General features: G+C 37.3%; 7 protein-coding genes across 12 annotated transcripts; 4 read left to right on the forward strand and 3 right to left on the reverse strand.

The window, feature by feature from the left end:
- Nucleotides 1–383: 383 nt before the first annotated feature.
- On the reverse strand, nt 384–2,789 carry LOC109603231 (O-acyltransferase like protein). The gene is made up of 8 exons (XM_020019709.2): nt 2,633–2,789; nt 2,436–2,575; nt 2,118–2,329; nt 1,797–2,067; nt 1,403–1,747; nt 1,161–1,351; nt 653–1,115; nt 384–600 (listed from the first exon to the last, which is right to left on the reverse strand). Exons 1-8 carry the CDS (start codon nt 2,709–2,711, stop codon nt 451–453), a joined length of 1,851 nt encoding a protein of 616 aa, XP_019875268.1. The 5' UTR covers nt 2,712–2,789; the 3' UTR covers nt 384–450.
- A 131-nt stretch (nt 2,790–2,920) lies between these two features.
- On the reverse strand, nt 2,921–3,543 carry LOC126265816 (uncharacterized). Its single transcript, XM_049968637.1, has 2 exons — nt 3,255–3,543; nt 2,921–3,205 (listed from the first exon to the last, which is right to left on the reverse strand). The coding sequence occupies exons 1-2, from the start codon at nt 3,309–3,311 to the stop codon at nt 2,921–2,923; spliced, it is 342 nt and encodes a 113-aa protein (XP_049824594.1). The 5' UTR covers nt 3,312–3,543.
- Nucleotides 3,544–4,824: 1,281 nt separating this feature from the next.
- Nucleotides 4,825–5,394, forward strand: LOC109603265 (uncharacterized). Its single transcript, XM_020019745.2, has 2 exons — nt 4,825–4,985; nt 5,037–5,394. Exons 1-2 carry the CDS (start codon nt 4,932–4,934, stop codon nt 5,349–5,351), a joined length of 369 nt encoding a protein of 122 aa, XP_019875304.1. The 5' UTR covers nt 4,825–4,931; the 3' UTR covers nt 5,352–5,394.
- A 610-nt stretch (nt 5,395–6,004) lies between these two features.
- LOC126265814 (uncharacterized) lies at nt 6,005–6,553 on the forward strand. The gene is made up of 2 exons (XM_049968635.1): nt 6,005–6,135; nt 6,187–6,553. The coding sequence occupies exons 1-2, from the start codon at nt 6,082–6,084 to the stop codon at nt 6,499–6,501; spliced, it is 369 nt and encodes a 122-aa protein (XP_049824592.1). The 5' UTR covers nt 6,005–6,081; the 3' UTR covers nt 6,502–6,553.
- LOC126265815 (uncharacterized) lies at nt 6,543–7,397 on the reverse strand. Its single transcript, XM_049968636.1, has 2 exons — nt 6,974–7,397; nt 6,543–6,926 (listed from the first exon to the last, which is right to left on the reverse strand). Exons 1-2 carry the CDS (start codon nt 7,019–7,021, stop codon nt 6,606–6,608), a joined length of 369 nt encoding a protein of 122 aa, XP_049824593.1. The 5' UTR covers nt 7,022–7,397; the 3' UTR covers nt 6,543–6,605.
- A 168-nt stretch (nt 7,398–7,565) lies between these two features.
- LOC109603263 (endothelin-converting enzyme homolog) lies at nt 7,566–15,536 on the forward strand. Of its 6 annotated transcripts, none has more exons than XM_049968627.1 (12): nt 7,566–7,711; nt 7,973–8,103; nt 8,162–8,349; nt 8,398–8,857; nt 10,483–10,549; nt 10,600–11,384; nt 11,436–11,606; nt 11,657–11,805; nt 11,857–12,023; nt 14,255–14,437; nt 14,490–14,924; nt 14,975–15,536. In XM_049968627.1, exons 4-12 carry the CDS (start codon nt 8,846–8,848, stop codon nt 15,337–15,339), a joined length of 2,334 nt encoding a protein of 777 aa, XP_049824584.1. In that variant the 5' UTR covers nt 7,566–7,711; nt 7,973–8,103; nt 8,162–8,349; nt 8,398–8,845; the 3' UTR covers nt 15,340–15,536. The 6 variants fall into 6 exon arrangements, with proteins under 6 accessions (XP_049824584.1, XP_049824585.1, XP_049824586.1 ...); XM_049968628.1 differs by having other exon boundaries at nt 8,407–8,857; XM_049968629.1 differs by lacking the exon at nt 7,566–7,711 and adding an exon at nt 7,855–7,922.
- LOC126265813 (IQ and ubiquitin-like domain-containing protein) lies at nt 12,044–14,181 on the forward strand. Its single transcript, XM_049968632.1, has one exon. The coding sequence runs from the start codon at nt 12,147–12,149 to the stop codon at nt 14,157–14,159; it is 2,013 nt and encodes a 670-aa protein (XP_049824589.1). The 5' UTR covers nt 12,044–12,146; the 3' UTR covers nt 14,160–14,181.
- Nucleotides 15,537–18,138: the final 2,602 nt, after the last annotated feature.

Here is an 18,138-nt window from a genome sequence, read left to right on the forward strand (position 1 = left end):
CATTTAGAATTTAAAAACCCCAAAATACACAGGGTGTTCTATTAAAAATAAAAAAGTTAATGTCACTTCCGGAAATGATATTTTGTTCAAAATAACTTAGAAAAGTAGCTAATGTCAAGTTATAATTGATATAAAAATTTCAAGGCAATACCTTTTTCCGTTCTCCATAAATTCTTAATGAATAAATTTAGGGAATCCCCTGTACAGTTCATAGTTCGTAATTTCCTCTTGAAGGGATGATCTCTATAAGAAGATGACAGATAATATCAACAATAATTTTCTTGTCCCACTTTTGATGTGAATGATTTTTCGGTTCAAAAAAAATTTAGATTACTTTTCCCAAACACTGAAAGATTTAATGATAATAAAATTAATTATTACAATTAATTTTTTATGTATTTTATTTAATGTCTTAATATTAATAAGCTTTAATACATTTTTTATTAACAATTATTCTTCTTTCTTCACTTTACTCTTTTCTTTGTCCATTAACTTCTTCATGAAGAGCTTTATAACATTACCACAAGGCAACTCCAAAATCATGTATATGGAAAATCCAATTAACACAGAAGTGCATATATCTAAAGCCCAATTAATGAACTAAAAACAAAATAAACATCAACAAGTATTGAAAAAATAAAAAGAATCTTACCAAAAGCTGGTATGAAAGATAAACTGGCTTATTTATCTTCAAAGATCGAGGAAAGACAACGTCGAAATGGAAGATGTACAAACTGAAGGTGATGTTGGCAAGATACTCGAAGCCTTTCCACTCAAAAAACCTCTTCACCGGTCCTCCGAGGTTGTGGGCCATTCCAAGGACCCCCAGCCCAACCCCTATGGCAAATATGGGCTTGATAACAGCCCCAATTAGAGCAGCTTTGACCCCGTACACTTTGTACATGGAAAAATGCAGAACACTCCAAGGCACACCTACAAAAACCAACAACCAAACGGGAAACCAAAGCGGAGACAATTTGTAATCCACGTTTCTGGTTTTGTAGTAAACCCAACCGAATATAATACCAATCACGAAGGTGGAAGCTGAGGATGGGGTGCTGATGTACAGCACCGTGAAATCCCAAAGCTGCTCCGCTTGTCCAAACTGTAACTGACTGGAAATTAATGAGTATTTTAGGTGTATTTGGAGGAGGAGTTACCGTGGAGTAATCCTGAGGAAGAACGCCATGTTTTGCGACCATATTATACAACCATAAATTACGCACAAAACAACAGTCAGTTTTATCAGGGAAATTATGCTCTTTTTGTGCTTTAAAATGTAGTACATGATGAACAAGCAAATAAAGTACATTTGGCTGTCGACTCCCAAATACCAAGTACCGGATTCACACTGCAAACAACTAAATTAGAACCTAAAAGACGAGAAACAAAGGTAATTCACCATTTTGCTGGCGTATTCGTTGTTATGCACGAACAGGATGGTCTTCCACCAATTGGTCCTGCAGTTCTTGGTGCGTTGCACCAGTTTAGACGCGAACGCGGAGCCCTGCATGACAAACATCGGTATATTAGATGTGTGGAAGGCTATCATCAATCCCACGACTGGAAACAACCTCAAAAATCTATTGAGGTACATCAAAAAGGCGTGAGTCAATGTGTACTTCTTGAACATGTCTTGGATCGTCAGCACCTGCAGCGCCAACAACCAGCCGGACATCAGGAGGAATATTTGCACCTGGTACATCCCCATGTTGGCAAATATTTGAAACGGATACGACCCGATGTTCTAAAATGTGATTTTAGTTAAATATTTTAGTGGTCAAAACGAAAGTTACCCTTTCAATTTCTTTGAAGTTTTCGATGTAGCTGTACATAAGGCTGTACAGGCTATGGCCTACAATAATCGAAAGCATTATCATGCACCTTAAACCTTGCATCGACTTCAATCGTTGATAATCTGGGCTCGTTGGTAAACGCTTAAACTTCTCCCAGTTGCTCAGCAGTGAAAAGGATGTAATTAAAACATGATTTTTGGATTTGTCTTTCGTTTTGTAATCTGTGTAAGTTGCCAGAATTAAAAAACTTAAATAAACGGTGGAGACGAGACTAAAATTAATCATTAATATTTCCCTCAGAAATTATTTTGAATAATTTACACCAAATTCAAGTCGAAATAGGTAAATGAAAACTCTTGGTTGCAATCCATGTGGTGCACCTTGGCACTCATGTTAATGTTCTTGTATTCATCCTCCACTTTTTGAAGTATAAGTTTATTTGCCGCTTGTTCGTTTGCAATAATCTCTTTAGGAAGGCACAAGCCTCGCCTCAGCATGTTCCTCGGCAAATAATCGTCTGATTCTATAGTTTTCTACAATAAAAAATCTGTATTAGAGTATGCAACACAGGGTACACCAAATTAAGTTTGCGACACTGAGGAGATTTACAGTATGCAACCTAGTTTACACCATTTTTACCTCTATAATTTTCCATACGCTATTGTTGCTGTCTATGGGGGATATTTCGACGCCAGTTTCGCAATATAGATAACCCAAGGAAGAACACTCATCAACGTCTTCCATTCGGTACACTTCTGGCACAAATTCGTATCCAGACTCTTAAAAATTTGTTCGTAAAATTAAAAAATTTGCTAATAAAACAAAATAAAACATACCATTGTAAAGTTGATCAGGGTTGAAACAGTTTACGGAAACTAATAACACCAATAAACCAACAGTGCATCGTAAAATCATCGTGATCGTGTCGCACGAACAACAATCATAAACAATGCACCTTAAAGGACAAAACTGTTGGATTGTAATTACGAAATTAATTGTTCGAACGTACGAGGAAGGCGGAGAACATTTCTAAATTATTTCTCAACCGTCAAACGGAAAAAATATATAATTGGCATAGGTAATTGAAAAACGAGCATCAATCTAAATTATTCATTTATTGAAAGTCAGTTCTTCGAATGGAAGCAACGCGTTACGTTGACGATGTCGTGACAGCTCTGGATCTTGTCCACCGTTTCGAGACAATCGAACAACCGTTCTTTGTCGTATTCCGGGAGTCGGGCCAGTTCCGGATCCGTTTTCAGCTGGTTGAGGAGGAACGTACCCTTTTGGTCCACCAGACCAGATTTCTCGTAGAAGCACTTGTACAGGCACATCGTGTGTACCAGGGACGTCAGGGGGCTGCTGTTCTCTCTTCTGCACTCCTCCAGGATTCGATAGCTGATCTCTCCCTAAAATTTAATTGATGTATTGTTTGTTGGGGTTGGAATTGGGTAGTACCTGGGTTGTTCCGACTGAGAGTAACGCGAGACACAACAGGTTGAATTTGTGCAACATTTTTCCTGGGTTTATTAACTTTTTTGGATTTTATATGTAGGTTGTACAATGGACAATGTTATGAAAACAAATTTGTACAAATTTGTATCCGTTTTTTTATTATCTTGTATTTGTTGATACGCACAATGATAAAAAAATATACTATTTAATTTGTTTTCCTCTCGTTTGTACTGTAACATTTCATTTTTTAATACTTCTCTTGGTTGGTTGTTAATACGATAATTGTAGGTAAATTAACTTTTTTTTTGAATTTTAATATATTAATTGGTTGCATTATTAAAACTATTATTATTTAATTATTAATAAACAATTTATATTTAAAACTCCAGGCCAATTGTTTTCTTAAAAAAAAACTGGTTTATTGTAATAATATAAAGGGTGATTCACCTAGTTCATTAGAAGTTTATGGAGAACGGAAAGATATTGATTTGAAATTTTTATAGCACTTCTTTTCTAATTTATTTCGAATATAATCTTACTTCCGGTTTTGCTGGAAGTGACATCAACTTTGTTATTTTCAATGAAACACCCTGTATATTTTTGGATTTTTAAATTCTACATGTAATTACAAATAAAATAGATATACCATGTCATATACCTAAACTAAATAGTTTTTGAGTTATTAATTTTTTTCCAAAAATTTTGACATATTAACGGTCGAACTAAAATATCTGTAAAGTCACCTATTTTGATGATGGAAGCTTAATTATTGGCATACACATTAACCGAAGACAAATCTATAAGGAGCCAATATCAATACTCCCAAATTTCATACAGGGTGTTCGTTATTTACGTTTCACTTTGTACATCTTAAAACATCAATAACGTTGAGATTTTCAGTGAAACCTATGTATTTTTTTAAATGTTTAAATTCTATTTATAATTGCAAAGAAAACATGTCATGCTAAAACATGTCTCTTACCTAAACCCAAGAGTTTTAAGGAAGACCTAGTATAAGAAGTCCTTATTGGTACTCATAAATATTTATACAGGGTGATATTTACGTTTAATATTCTGCATATATTCTGTATTTTTCTGGAATTTCTATGACCAATTTTGGAGTTTTTAATAAAATTATACAATTCATCAATGTTAATAGTTAAACAACTATAAATTTATGTTCTGTAATGATACAAAATGTGTCAACAAATTAATTCTAATTATCATAATTTCACTTTTTAAACACGATGTATGTGCATAGAAGATACTAATTACGCACAAGCAAATACTATTAGGAATAAAAGCATTTCTATGTACATATCATAGGTTTCGAATACAATGGTTAATGTTTTCACAATTCCTTCTAACCTTCCGTCAATCGATTCATCAGACGGTACCGTAACCGTTGGTAATTACGCCGTTTCAATTGGATGCAATTCCTAAAAATTTAAAACATAATTATGGCAACGTTAACAATAATAAACCGAAAATGAGGTCGTTTTATTTGAATATAAAAATATAAATAAGCCACATTTAACACAATGGATACGTCGGGAAAAACACATCAATCAGGATGTGATACATTTTCATAACGACAATGAATTAACAATTATAATTTATAAAAAATTCTATATAAGCACGTAAAAAACTGCGAATAAAACATCAGTATTATCATCAAACATGTTTAAATTAGTCGTTATCGTTGGTGTTTTGCTTCTGGCAACAAAATCACGGGTAAGTAACACGTTAGACTTCAGTACTGGTGGTACTAAAATGTTTCTTTAGTGCATCACAACGGTTTTCCAACCGAACGACCCGCGAGCCAACCTCCAGTACCAGAATTACTGCCAGACCAACGCCGGAGTAACTCAGCAACAAATAATAACCATTGAACCGGACGGTGAGGTTAGCGAAGAAATCAATTGTTATTTCCGCTGCATCTTCACGCAGTCCGGTTTCTTGGACGAAAGCGGTTCGGTTGTGGTCGAAAACTTCAAACTCAACCCCTTCATGAGCAACATAGACTACAATTGTCTGCAAAATTTGAACACCATCAACGAATGCAACGACATGAACCAATTGTACGGTTGTAACATCTAATCGGGTGATGTTTAGTGTCAGTTAATAAACGTAGTAAAGCAACGAGGAGTCGTTTTAATTAAATTCAATGAAAAATGGCTCAGAAATAAATTCGTGATCGTCATCAGCCTTTTGACGACACAGCAATTTTATTTAATTAGTCAATTTCTTTGCTATTTTATTATTTGCCTGGTTTTGGTTCATTATTTATTGCTAATTTATGGCCACATATAAAGTTTGATCCGAAATATATTTAAAATCGTTATCAATTATTTGACGACTCAAAAATTTTGTCATTTGATCAGACTTCTGTTGGTGTTTTTTTGAAAATTTCACGATTTTTGTGCCTTTTTATACTAGTTTTGAAATTAATATAGATTGAAAAATAATTACTATTTATTAGTTTCTCGTTCATTGATGTGTTGTTGTTGGTTTTTGGTAGAAAACGGATAATTTTCTTGTTTTTCTCGAATCCAACGACTTAATCATAATCATAATTAAAAATATAACAATGTAGTTATAATATCTGAAATAAACAACAAAAGTTCTTGGCTACTAACTATAATAACCGTATATAAACAATAATAATAATAATAAAACATAAATATGCTATGTTTAACTCGATAGATTAGTGGAAAAAACACTCTAATCCGGATGTGATACATTTCAACAATTATATCATTAAATTATATAAAAAATCGTATATAATCTCAAGAAAACTACGAAAAACATCAGTATTATCATCATCATCATGTTTCAACCTATTGTTGTCGTTGGGGTTTTGCTTCTAGCAACCCAGTCACAAGTAAGTACCAAGTGAGTCATCAAATTCTTTGTTAATGAGCAATTTATTTAGTGTATCACAACAGTCTTCCAAACTAATGATCCCAGAGCAAATTTGGAGTATCAGAATGGTTGCCAATCAGATACTGGAGTGACTCAAGAACAAATAACTGCCCTAGAACACGATGGAGAAGTTACTGAAGACATCAACTGTTACTTCAAATGTATTTTTATGAGGAGTGGCCTGTTTGATGAGAACGGGATAATTCAAGTGGAGAACATTAGGAGCAACCCCTTCATGGACAACATTGATTTTGATTGTTTACAAAATTTGAACGCCATCAACGAATGCAACGACATGAACCAATTATACAATTGTAACATATAACTGTAGTTAATTAGACATAATTTAAGAGTTAATAAATGTAGTAAGGCATCAACTTGTCGTTTAATTTAAATAATAAAATAAAATTGACACAAAATTTAATCGAGTTAGTTCTTTAAAATCGCCTGGCCACATCTGTCGATGCTATCAACAACGGTGCAGGCTTTCGTGACCGGAATTTTGGACAGGCAGCTCGCCATTTGTTTGCCGAAACTTTCGCCGTACATTGCGGTCAATTGAGTTTGCCATTTTCCGGCCAGAACTTTTCCATTTTCGCCTATCAGCTTCGATTTGATCATCAGGCAGCGGTCCAGGCATTTTTCGGCGTCTTTCACCTTCATGTTGCGATCAGCGCGGAACTGTTTGTCTGTCTGGTCCATGCACTGGTTGTAATCGGCTTCCGAGATGTAAATTTGAGTGGAGACCGTCTGGACACGTAAGTTCGAATAGAGTGCACAACTAATTTGTCACGTACCTTTAGTAAAAGAGCGGCAGCGAGGAAAATAATGTATTTTTGTTGCATTTTTAGTTAACAAACGAGTTACCAGCTATTTGATGGGTATTTTATAGATGTATTTGATGTAGTTTTAATGGAGGTCCATTGTAATAAGCAGAAAATAAGTTTTTGTTGTGTAATATAAAAAATCTTAGTATAATAGATTGAACAATGAAAAAATTGTATATTGTAATTTATTAAATTAATGTAGACTGGTTGCATATAGTGCCCTCATGTTCCTAAAACGACTGCACTATACATTTCTATTCAGTGATTCCCACAAAACATTTTTGTTACATTTGTAGTTAACAAACAAGTTACAAGCTATTTGATGGATGTTTTATAGGTGTATTTAATGTAGTTTTAATGGAGGTCCATTGTAATAAACATAAATTAAGTTTTTGTTGTGTAGTATAAAAAATCTATTATTCGAAACAATGCATTATTAAGTTAATGTAGACTAGGTTGCAGATATCACCTTCACGTTCATAAAACGACTATACTATACATTTCAATTTAGTGATTCCCACAAAACACCAAAAACAAAGCTATAGTTTGTGGGTTTTATGTGTAACGTTGATTGCCTATATTTACACATCAGGGACGTAGTTGCCTATGGTAATTCATTGTGTGCGTGACATGAATACCTTGTGTCACGCTCAAATCATGATGTAATACTGCGAATCTAACAGAATGGAATATTGGTTACCACAAAAGGTTTACTTACTCACTTATTTACTTACTAAAAACATATTTAATTAGCTTGAAATGTATTAATAAATATTGCCCAATTAATAATTTAAAAAAATAATTAAAAAAACTAATTAAATATTTATTAAACATCAATCAGTCATAAAGTTGTCAATTACAAACACAAAAATGTTCAACTGATCGTATCAAAATTGATTCAACAATGAGTACTTTAGCAGTAAGTTCGGTTTAAAACTAAACAATTAATAGATGATTTTAATCTTTCAGCCTGGCAGACGGTTTTGCGCTTTCGAACCGAGATCGAGAGGCGTCTACATTTGCGAGCTCGATCAGATATGTTGCAAAACTGGATGTTGTCCCAATATAACTCACAATTACATCAACACCTGGTACTTCTGGTAAAAAACCTAATTATCTAGGGGGTACCCGAGTAAATGATTGATTGAATTAATTTAGGGTCGGGGTAACGTTGATAATCTTCTTTTTCTACGCCTTGGCCGAATACTGCAAACGCATGGAGAAAACCAGACTGAGGAGGCTGACCCACAGACTGGCACCGAACAGGAGATTGGTGAGACAGCTCAGGACGCCACAGTTGAACGTCGACAATTTTTTGGACCGGCTCATTCAATCCTATTCGAACCGTAAGTCATTTCGTGTCGATAACCAAAAGTGATCTGGCTAAATTGCAGCAACACCAGTTCAAACAAGACTGGAACGACCTGCTGAGCCTCCTTCGTACAACGAAGCTCTGGGTATGCCCAGACCGTCGAAGAAGCGGGACTATGTCACTGTGGAGGTGCATCGAAATGCGGACAATCGAAAGAGGGAGGAAATTTTAGTGCCCAGTTACGACGAAGCTTTACACATTGACGATAATATTACTGATAATAATAATAAATGAGCGTGTTTTTGCCAATTTGTTTACGTTCTTATCGAATCCGTTGGTTCGGGTACAGCAACTCGAGTCCGCGGAGTTTACGCAAAACGCACACGTTCGCCGGAAAATCAATATGAGCGCACGTCGCGACGTCGCGACACCTTAACAGGGCGTCGTTCGTGCCGCGTTCGCCGGTTCCTCGACGTTCCACTGAAAAACAACCGATTCCATGAACTAGAACGACTCCAACGACCGTCACGATGAGTGTCAAGGTAAAAACGCTTTGATTAAACGCATTTTCGTCCGGCCCCGTATAGCGATGTGTTTGTTTTCATCAACCGGTTGATTTGCGTCACTTGTACGGCTCTTGCGGCTCCTCCAGAGGTTCCAAAACTCGAAACGCACCGCCGCCACACCTCTTCGCACGCCGTCCCGTACGTGTGCCGAAATTGTTGGCGGATCGATTGGACGCGGATCAGGCCGGCGCGGAGGTCGGAGGCTGCGTCGGGAGGTGCGAACACGATAAGCAAACGTCGACCGTTTTTCGGGAGGCTTGTTTGGGCGTCCCTGAGACAAGAAGCGATTAAACAATTTAAAATTATCGCTCGGATGTTCGGTGAACATGTGTGTTTATATCTAGTACGTTTGGAGCGTGTGCGAAATGCGCCACGTCTATTTTTAAATCACCCCAAATTGTTTTAGTACTCGGTCGCGCGCGTATTGAAAATGTGAACGGTTTGCTTTGATAAGGTAACACTTTTCCTTTTTTTCTACGTTCATCGTTTTATCTGTCCTTATCTGTTTATCGTTTGAACCACACCAGACCACGAAAACCATGTCTTTGTTCCACAGTTGCATGAAGCCAGAAGTAAGTTCAAACACACATGACGATAAATTAAAACGGGTCCTTAATTAAATTATTCAATTAAGTTGATTAGATGAACACAACAGATCGATTGGTGGTTGATTAAAGTGTTTTCCAAACAACGTTTACGTGCTTAAATTAGTTATCTCTGTGTGTTCAGGTACAAGTGACGTTTATTTGTTTATTTAACAGGTGTTTTTAAACATTAAGCTTTTTGGTATTGACTTTTTTATTGCAAAACTGTCTTAGTTATATTTCCATTTATTGTTTTATGGCTTTCACTTGTTGATTTGTCTTCAATTCACTCAATTGTCTACTTATCATTTTTTCCTTCATCTGGTGCAGAAGCTTTAGCTTCATTAACGCTTTTGGTGTTCACTTCTGATTAGGTTTTCTCACATTTTCCCTTGTTTATTTGTCTTCGTTTCATTCGGTTTTTTCGTCACTAATTTTTCCTTCGGACGATTGAAGAATATAATTCCTCAAGGTTCCATTGATATTTTTCTAATTAACGTGTACGTTCTAAAATTAGGTATTTAAATGTGTTTATATACGAGTAACTTTGTTTATTTGTTTTAGAAACATTAAACCTTTTGGTGTTACTATACATATTTAACATAAACCAATTCAATTTTAACAAAAGTTCATTTCTAATTAGTTTTCTCAACTTTGTTCTGTTCATAAATACCATTTTTTTTTTTGTAACATTTAGCCCATAAAATTAAATATTTATATGTGTTTATGTATGAGTAACTTAGTTTATTTGTTGTGCTGATGTTTTAAAGACACTAAACCTCTTCTAGTTTTATTAAAGGTTCACTTCTAATTTGTCCATCTAACTTTTTGACTTGTTGATTTGTCTCATTATTTCCAACTTAAGGTTCTGTTCTTTCAAAAATTGTATTTTCCTGAACGTGATATTAAGAAAAAAGACAAAACCTTGACTGAAAGTAAACCTTTATTGAAATAAAACGAATTTACAAACAAAATTTGGGCAGCAAGTGCTTTAATTAGCTGTTAATATAATTGCAGATGACACGATATACAAACGCTGACTTCGCAGATGACGACAGCGTCAACAGCGTCCAACTGACCGAAGGTAACACCTCCAAACTCACCCAAACGATTGTGAAAACCCATTTTTTCCAGGGATCAGTACAAGTGCAACTCATATCAGGTACCATGCCGGCAACAGCATCTGGAAACTGCGATCTCCCTTAGAAAAAGTCTTGCTTCTCCTGACCGGCGTGCTGTTGTTCGTCGTCTTCATCCTGGCTATCATCTTGCACGTGGCCGAGCACAAAAACATGGAAATAATGGTCAACAACGACAAACTCCTGGAGGACGGTCCGTGCATGAACGAGAGCTGCATCCACATCGCCAGCAACCTGCTCAAATCCATGGACAGCAAGGTGGATCCGTGCGACGACTTCTACGCGTACGCCTGCAACGGCTGGATCAAGTCCAATCCGATACCCGACGGCAAATCGTCCTGGGAAACGTTCATGAAGCTGGGACAGCAGAACCAGAACGTCATCAAGCACGTGCTGGAGAAACCGTACGAGGAACTCAAGTCGAAGGCTGAGAAGAAGGCGAAGCTGTACTACGAGTCGTGTCTGGACGCCAACGACACGATGGAGAAGCTCGGGGCGCAGCCTTTGTTGGATGTTCTGGCCAACATGGGCGGATGGAACGTGACCGGTAACTTTAGCGTCAGCAACTGGTCGTTCCAGAAAGTTTTGCAAATGGTCCAAAACAAATATAATATTGGGGCACTGTTCTCCTATGCTGTAGGTGAAGATGACAAAAATTCCTCTAGGTACATCCTCCAGGTTGACCAAAGTGGTCTCACTCTTCCAACCAGAGATAACTACTTGAACAAAACCAAAGAACATGTTAAAATTTTGGACGCTTACTTGGATTACATGACAAAGGTGATTTTTAAGGATTTCTTTTAAATATTCAATGTCAGTTGTTGGTTTTAGACAGGGGTTTTGCTTGGAGGCGAAGAGAAGTCCACCAGGATGCAAATGAAGGCTGTCATAGAGTTCGAGACTAGGTTGGCCAATATTACAACACCAAGTGACGTTAGACGAGATGAATCCTCTTTGTATCATCTTATGACCGTTGAGGAATTACAAGTTATTGCAAATTTTGTAAGTAAATCACCCATAGTTAGGTTTGATTTAACTTATTTTTACTTCAGACTAAGTGGAGAGACTTTTTTGAAGACGCCATGAGGATAGTATCCAGAAAAGTCAGTCCTAAAGAGCCGATTGTTGTTTATGCAGTTGATTATCTACGCAACCTGACACAACTTGTGAACGAGTACAACAGTACAACTCAAGGAAAAATGTAATAATGACACATATATACCATCTAAAGTATTAACAATTAATGTTGTAGCGTTTTGAACAACTACATGGTGTGGCAAACTGTAAGAGTTTTCGCACTGTATCTGTCGAAGGCTTTTAGAGATGCTTACAAAGATTTTAGAACAGCCTTAATGGGACCTGCAGGTGGGGAAGAACCTCAATGGAGGTACTGTGTTGAAGACACCACCAATGTTTTAGGTAAGTTCCTTGTTGTAACTGTGATGGGAAGAAGAAGAAATTTTGACAACAGTATGTGTTTTGTGACAGTTTGTTACGTTTTATTGATGCACATTTCTTTTTGAGTTTTTTCCCATTTTTTTGATGATGGAGCAAGGAACTTCCATGCCAGACGACAAAGGGTCGCCATCAACTGACCAAATTCTTGTGAAATTCATGGACGTGTCCTACACCTACATGATCTACTCCAACTTCTACAACAAGAACGCAACCATCGAGAGTTTAATGGACGACATCTTAAGAAATTACACGTTGTACCATTCTTGGCACGTTGACTTCCTCCAACCTCCTTACCTGGCTGAGGAGCAGACTCTAGAAGAGTTAAACCTGCCACACAACGAACTGACAATACACACGGATTTGTGTTTTATAACAGGAGACGAGAACGCTGTCATTAAAGTAAAATTAGACGATGATAAGACGGTCACAGTCGCAATCTTCAACGATAGAATATGCAGGTCCGTGCTTGGGGGATATCAGCATGTCTGCAACAACAAGATCTACCACCACACATGGACGCAAACGGGACCAAGTCCCGATGAAGTACCACCATGGAACAAAGCCCATAGAGACACCCAGACGATCTACGTCAGGAACAGACGCATCAAACAACCTTACGCTAGGGCCCAACAGACGCAAAGCTATCACCATAACTTTTGGATCAACAACGTGGCCAATCGCATCGTTCGATCTGGCCAATACGAAACCGCCGACGAGTGGGAGGCACGCATCAAGCTGTTGGAGAAAATCGAGTTCTTACAAAAGTGTTGTCGTGCTGCAATGATCAGAAAAAAGCTACACGAACAAAGCGATGAGTACCACAAGAGGATGCGCCTGGCGCACGAGCACAGGGTGGAGGAACGTCTCGAGGACCAGCACAGGAAGACCATAGGGTTGATCGGGAAGGTTCTGCCCTTGAGTGAGCACGACGTGGCCGTTTTGTACTCCATGTTGCAGAAGTGGAAGAAGAAGGAACTGGAGAGGATACGGATGACGTATTCGGGCCCCGCCAAGATTGTGCACGAGAAAGTGATGCTGGAGAAGGAGCTGGAGGTGTTGAAGGGGCTGAGGAACGCTAGGGCCAGACTGAAGGGTGACATAGAAGTCGCTACCATTGTTAAGGTGTTCAGGGAGGTGGGCTTGCCCATCACCTGGACCACGGAGAAGTTGACGAAGGTCTCCATGGACACGTTGGAGACGCAAAAGGCGAGGCAGTACTTTTACATGTACAAACAGTTGTACGACTGCAAAACGTTCGAGCAATACCACGCGGTGTTCGATGTTTTAAGGAACGAGTTGTCTGGCCACAAGTGTGCGGAAGGAATGCAAATCTTGAAGCTCATCGACCGAGTGTCGACGATGATGGACAGGAAGCTCCCGAAAGCAAGCTGGGAGGTCTCCGTGAGGATGATACAGTTCCTCTTCTATCAGCACCTGTTCCAGGACAGCTGCAACAACGGAATGACGGACAGGATGAGGCGACTCAAGGAGAAGAGCATGGAGAAAAATCTGGAGATGTGCCTCAAGTGCAACAAGTTGTGCAATCGGGAGGTGATGTTCTTCAACGGCAACGTGAAGAAATTGAGGATTTGCAAGATGTGCAACTGGAAGTACGGAGCAGAAGTAGACATGCCACCCTACAAGTTTATACTGAAGCAAATCAGGAAGTATGAGCGTTTACACAACGGTACCTCCTCCATGTGTTTCATACTCCAAGACAGCGACGTATACAAAATCATCTCGGACATTTGGCACAACCACTCCGCCTTATCTGAGAGTAAGGACATCTACGAGTTGAGGCTGCCCAGATGGGATAAAAGGCAGGAGTGGTCACCATGGAATTGCATCCTGTTGACGAACAAAGAAGCCATTCAACATCTGAAAATTGAGGACCTCAAAACAGTTTACGATGAAGCTTTTTGCAACCACATTTTAGACAAGCACGTCTTATCCAAGACGTTGTTTAAACAAATGATTTATGTTGACCGACACTTTAGTAATAAAATGAATCTTGATCCTCGATTGGATGGCGAGAAGGAGTACATCGAGTTTGTGCCTGTCAACAGTAAATTGAGGATATATTATTCGTGTCATTAATTGTAATAAATGTTTTTTGTAATTTGGTGTATTTCTTCTGGAGAGAGGGGTGCACATAAATGAAACATTTATCTTAACATCTGTACTTTTTGCAGGATTTGCAATCGGAGCCATATTTGTAAGAGAGGTCTTCCATCAGGAGTCGAAGGTGCGAGCTGAAGAGATGATAAACAATGTTAGAAACGCCTTTAAGAGCAACATCAAGAACTTAAAGTGGATGGACGAAGAAACCAGGAAAAAAGCCATAGAAAAAGCTGACGCCATCTCTGACATGATTGGTACATGCTTCCATGATCCACTCTTATCGTTTTAACTTGTTTTGCTTTGCAGGTTATCCGGAATTTATTAAGAACGTGACAAAACTAGACGAAAGATATGACAAACTGGTAGTAAGGAATGACACGTATTTCAAAAATAACCTCAACATCTTCTTTTACAACTTAAGGAAAAATCTAGAGAAAATCGATGAGAAGGTGAACAAGGCGACTTGGAGTATGGCTCCTTCAACCGTCAATGCATATTACACACCCACCAAGAATCAAATGGTCTTCCCCGCTGGTATCCTACAAAATCCTTTCTACGACCCAACCTATCCACCCTACTTGAACTACGGAGGCATGGGGGTGGTTATGGGGCATGAGCTGACCCACGGCTTTGACGACCAAGGACGTCAGTTCGACAAGGACGGCAACCTGAACCACTGGTGGAACAATCGCACCATCGACAAGTTCAAACAGAGAACCAAATGCGTCATCGACCAATACCGTAAGTTTAAACCCCTCCAGCTAGTTTGCCATTAAAATTATGAATTCCAGACGACTACAACGTGAGCGGTACCAACATAAACGGCAACAAAACGCTAGGTGAAAACATCGCCGACAACGGTGGTCTCAAAGCTTCGTATCACGCCTACTTGGCCCTCATGAAGGGCAAACCTGAGCCAAAACGTTTACCTGGCTTGAGCTTGAACCATAGGCAGCTGTTCTTCCTGGCGTTTGCGCAGGTTTGGTGCAGCACGGTGACGAAGGAGGCGACCAACTTCCAGATCGAGAAGGACTCGCACTCACCCGCCAAATACAGGGTGATTGGGGCGTTGAGCAACCTGAAGGAGTTCAGCGAGGAGTTCGGCTGCAAAGTTGGGGCGAGGATGAATCCCAAGAAGAAGTGTGAGGTTTGGTAGATCTGAGGTGGGGACCACTTATTTGTCGTTACGTTAAACTTTTGGTTTTTGATATAGCTTTGTATAATAATAATAGTGTTTAAACAAAACGGTGTCTCGTAGACACGCCTAACGATGAATGTGTTTTATCATATCAATTTATTTATGTAAATTATGTATTTTAACTGTGATATAATAATATATGTAAATATTTAGAGGTTGTTGGTTTTATTAATTTTTTTTCAGCGATCGGTCGGTCGGTCGGTCGGTCTGTCGGTCGGTGGTTGCAAATCCTTGAATACACCTGAATCTTTGCTCACCTAGTTTTAGTCACAGGAAAAACAAAGTTCAAGCGTAGTAAAGAATTTTTTTTTCGGCTGGAAACAATTGAATTTTCGGATGTGCACTTGAAAATCGGTGGCCGTGTATCGAATACGTGACTCATTCTAAAACAAACCTATAAATACCGTGTTTTTATTGGCCTTAGTGTCGCGTTACAGCTTTCGCCACACAAATCCGATCGTGAAATCAAACGGCGACTCAAATGCCAACTAATCGAACTGCGCCAGCACGATAAATCGAATTCTCGCGCCAAATTGCTGCTTTTCTCTCTTCTTTCGACGATGATGTAAGCGGCGGATAATGAAAACAACGAACCGTTTATAAAGGTTCACAATGCTCAACTGTTTCAACTAGTTTCACAACTGTCTAAAAAAATTCACTGTTCACTAACTATTTAAATTTAGTGTTTTGGAGGAAAATGGGGGATGATTCTCTTAATTTTATTCCAAACCGGTTTGGAAGTTACACATATATATATATATATATATATATATATATATATATATATATATATTAATTTCAACTGTCTTATACTTATCTCGTCAAGTTGTATGGAACTGTAAAACTCTTGTGAGCAATTCTATATAAAACTAGATAGACTTCTGGAACCTCCTAATCAATTTTCTAAGATACAAAGATATTTGGGCAGGTTTCTAACTAATTTCGTATAAAACTAAAATAGTTATGACACTTCCTAATCAATTCTGTATAAAATTAAGAGACTATTTAATCTTCTTAAGTAAAGCTGTATAAAATTAAGATAGTTTTGAAACTTTTTAAGCAATTATGTATAAAATTAAGACAATTTTATAACTTATTAAATAAATCTATATAAAATTGAGACAGTACTAATACTTCTTAATTAATTCTGTAGAAAATTAAGACAGTTTTTATGACTTCTTAAGCAATTCTGTGTAAAATTCTTAATCAATGTCGTATAAAATTAAGACAGTTTTATAACTTCTTAATTAATTCTGTATAAAATTCAGACAGTTTTATAACTTCTTAAGCAATTCTGTATAAAATTAAGACAGTTTTATAATTTCTTAATCAATTCTGTATAAAATTGAGACAGTTTTATAACTTCTTAAGCAATTATGTATAAAATTAAGCCAGTTTTATAACTTCTGAATAAATTCTGTATAAAATTAAGACAGTTTTATAACTTTTTAATCAATTCTGTATAAAATTAAGACAGTTTTATAACTTCTTAAGTAATTCTGTATAAAATTGAGATAGTTTTATAACTCCTTAAGCAATTCTGAATAAAATTAATACAGTTTTATAACTTCTTAAGCAATTCTGTATAAAATTAAGACAGTTTTATAATTTCTTAATCAATTCTGTATAAAATTGAGACAGTTTTATAACTTCTTAAGCAATTATGTATAAAATTAAGCCAGTTTTATAACTTCTGAATAAATTCTGTATAAAATTAAGACAGTTTTATAACTTTTTAATCAATTCTGTATAAAATTAAGACAGTTTTATAACTTCTTAAGTAATTCTGTATAAAATTGAGATAGTTTTATAACTCCTTAAGCAATTCTGAATAAAATTAATACAGTTTTATAACTTTTTAAGCAATTCTGTATAAAATTAAGACAGTTTTATAACTTCTTAAGCAATTCTGTAAAAAAATGAAACAATTTTATCACTTCTTAAGCAATTCTGTATAAAATTAAGACAGTTTTATACCTTTTTAAGCAATTCTGTATAAAATTAAGACAATTTCATAACTTCTTAAACAATTCTGAATAAAATTAAGACAGTTTTATAATTTCTTAAGCAATTCTGTATAAAATTAAAACAGTTTTAAAACTTCTAAAGCAATTCTGAATAAAATTAAGACAGTTTTATAACTTCTTAATCAATTCTGTATAAAATTAAGACAGTTTCGAAACTTGTTAAGCAGTTCTATATAACAGTGAAACAATTGTAGGATTTCTGTTCTGCCTGAGTGCATTTAACAATATTTTGTCGAGGTTTAGACGTCGTTTGATCCACGTGGATAATTTTGGCCGGTCCACGTTTCATTAGAGCTTTCGCCACACAAAACTGGATCGTTAAATGAAACGGCATGTAAAATGGCATGCAATCGAACTGCGCGTTGAATCGAATTCTCCCGCTGAATTACACCGTCCTCTCTTCTTCGGCCGATGATGTAAGCGGTGTAAGCGATGTGAGCGACGCATAATGAGAACGGCGAACGGCCCACGCTCCGGATCGCGTCGAACAAAGTGTGTTTCCTGTTTCGTGGAATTCAATGGGAGTAAATAGTCATTGTTGCGTCGCCCGTCGCTAAACCGGCGCGCGGGGGACCCCGCCCCCCCTCTCTCTCTCGTCACAATGGTACTTTTAATGGTTTTTGGAGGACGTTCCTGTGTGCGATGGTGTCGGTGATGCGAACGCGTACCGCCGAAACACCTGAAACTTTGCTCACCCAGTACGATTGTTAAACGGGTCGGAGCAAGTTTT

This window comes from Aethina tumida, chromosome 6 (genome assembly GCF_024364675.1).
Source record: "Aethina tumida isolate Nest 87 chromosome 6, icAetTumi1.1, whole genome shotgun sequence".
Lineage (NCBI taxonomy): Eukaryota > Metazoa > Arthropoda > Insecta > Coleoptera > Nitidulidae > Aethina > Aethina tumida.